Genomic DNA, 2,517 nt, shown 5'->3' with positions numbered 1-2,517 from the left:
AGAGCTATGCAAACTTATTTAATGGCAGCAGGCAAACACTTTGTGCTGTGTAAGCACGCCAGTGACTGAGATACTGCTGAAGTCATGTGAAAACCTGTTAAATCCCAACTGGGGAAAAAAACATTCTCCTCCACTATTTAAAAAACGTGGACATCCTGTGGTTTATTCAACGTCTTTAAAAACCAAGCGGGTGAAGTTAAAAGTGCACGAGACATGGCGAAGATAAATCCAGAAATGCGAAGACATTAAAGTAAAAAATAAAAAGTTTCCCTTTAATAGGCGGTGGGAAAGCAGAGTCCTTGAAATTACAGTTGTTTGGCTGCACACTTCTTTTAGGTCCAGAATGTCGATTTGTCTGCACTATCAACACCTCTACTACAAAAATAAACCGTTTCAAGGATCCACACTCTAAAAATATATGTTGGAATATTTCAAATATGCTCTTTGCTATTCACATTGTTATTAATTCCTGAATCTACAGGGCTAATAAGAAGGTCGGTCATGCCATTTTAATAGTCTGACAAATAAGGATCATAGAGAAAATGCAGCTCAATTCAACTCTATGGAATCCAAGAGGGAAACAGCTGTTAGTGCTGTGGTGGAAACCTGAATGAAGATGTAGTCCAGAGTCTGCGTCACCCTTAAACTGTCACAGGTACTTCCTTGTCTGTAGTCCTGGTGTCCTGGGAAGTCTCCTGCGAGGTTTCGGTGCAGCCCGGGGCAACAGTAACACAAGGGTCCTCTGAGACGCCGTCCACAATCTCTGGAGGTGCAGGGGGGACCTGGGATTGGCCACTGGCCGGATCCAACTTTCTCTTCTTCTTAATGTGGTAGTGATGCTTTTTGGACCTCAGGTGAGCTGCAGGTTAAGATAATAAACGGAGGACATGAGATAATACAGTTTCATCTCGGTGAATCATGATCATGTTTTTTTAGGTTGTCCCTGAAACTAGAAAACTGGCTTCTGCTCAGATATCAACAAGCAGAAAAGGTGTGTTGATTTAGGGTGTGTACTCTAACAACATATAGTTTAATTAGGTTATAAATCTGAAAGAGATTAAAGGGATATCCATTCGGATGGCTACATACAAACACCAAATAAAATGTGTGATTTGGGGCGATAGAAATGTCGATGAAATGTGATGTGGGTTCGACAGCCTCACCTGTCCACTCCAGGTCCCCGATGATCACTTTGTCACACAGATCACATGTGTGGCGGCTCCGTTTGTTCCTCTGCGCCGCCTCCTGCACTCTGATTGGCTGAAGAGCTGGCTCCTCACCCTGATTCGTTGGGAAACAAGTTTTCAGTGTTAGGGTTTCTAGACTTTTTCCATTCTGTTTGCCAGCTAGCAGTCCTCTTCATCACCGCCCATGTTGGTGTATTGCTGTGTCTGTTGGCACGTTACTGCCACTAACTCAGCAGAATAATGTCAAACAGGGGGCAGAGTGTGTGTAACCCCCATGCACCCTTGTGTGCAAGATTCAAACAAAACACCTGCTCCTAACCAGTGGTCAAAACACAACAGGATTCCTTAAATATAGTGTTTATGAAATACTATTTAGTAAAATGGTAAATGGACTGCATTTATAGAGCTTTTTTTTTTTTTTTTTTTTTAACCTTACCAGACAAAGTGCTTTCCAATTAGCCTCTCATTCACCGACTCACACACACACTGATGCACAGATGGTGGCAGAGCTGCCATGCAAAGTGCTGTACTGCCCATCAGGAGCAGCTCGGGGTTAAGTGTCTTGCTCAAGGACACTTTGACACCTGGACAAGAGGAGCCGACCGTGTCTTTAAAGGACGACCTTTTCTGGATAAGTGAAAGGATGCGTTCACAATGGCTGCGTGGACGTCCAATGGTCTGGCAAAAACGCTGAACTTTACATTTGATTTAAACGGGGGTAGTGCGTTGAGACTGCGGCAAGGGTTGCCGTGGGGGGGGGACATTCTGCGGAGAAAGGTTGAGGCCCTCTCAAAAGACTATGGCGGGTAAAAGATTAAACACAAGCGCTGAACTGCTGGGTACACTCAGTGTGTGTGTGTGTGTGCTCCAGCAGCTGCACGTCGTCAGCCTTAAAACTAAATGGTGGTTTTGATATCTGCAGATCTTCATGTTTGGATCCAGTTTGTAAAGGTGGTCAAAGTTTTCTTTGCTGCTGGGCACACTCTCCGGGAACCATCACCTTATCGTGGTGGAGAGGTTTGTGTGTCCCTATGAACCTGAGGGCTGTGTTGTCTGGAGCTTTGTGCTCCTGGTAGGGTCTCCCAAGGCAAAGAGGTCTCAGGGGAGGGGCCAGACAAAGAATGGTTCGAAGACTTCAATGGTTGAGCAAGGAAGGGATAGAGAGACCCCGCCCGGAGGAAGCCCGGGGCCCCCGTCTGGAGCCAGGCCCAAACGGTGGGCTCGTGAGCGAGCGTCTGGTGGCCGGTTTTGCCACGGAGCCCGGTCGGGCACAGCCCGAACCAGCAACGTGGCACCTCTCCCTCCAGCCCATGGGCCCACCACCTGTGGG

The 2,517-nt window shown here is 46.8% G+C and overlaps 1 protein-coding gene across 3 annotated transcripts in view; it reads right to left on the bottom strand.

The window, feature by feature from the left end:
• Nucleotides 1-251: 251 nt before the first annotated feature.
• Nucleotides 252-2,517, bottom strand: part of trit1 (tRNA isopentenyltransferase 1) — a 66,050-nt gene continuing 63,784 nt past the window's right edge. For all 3 annotated transcript variants that reach the window (XM_032534773.1, XM_032534775.1, XM_032534774.1), the window contains 2 exons: nt 1,164-1,281; nt 252-859 (listed from right to left, as the gene is read on the bottom strand). In XM_032534773.1, the coding sequence (XP_032390664.1) occupies nt 642-859; nt 1,164-1,281 (336 nt within the window). In that variant the 3' untranslated portion in view covers nt 252-641. The remainder of the gene's footprint in view (nt 860-1,163; nt 1,282-2,517) is intronic.

Source organism: Etheostoma spectabile, chromosome 14 (genome assembly GCF_008692095.1).
Source record: "Etheostoma spectabile isolate EspeVRDwgs_2016 chromosome 14, UIUC_Espe_1.0, whole genome shotgun sequence".
NCBI lineage: Eukaryota > Metazoa > Chordata > Actinopteri > Perciformes > Percidae > Etheostoma > Etheostoma spectabile.
This window is presented reverse-complemented; position numbering and strand designations above follow the sequence as displayed.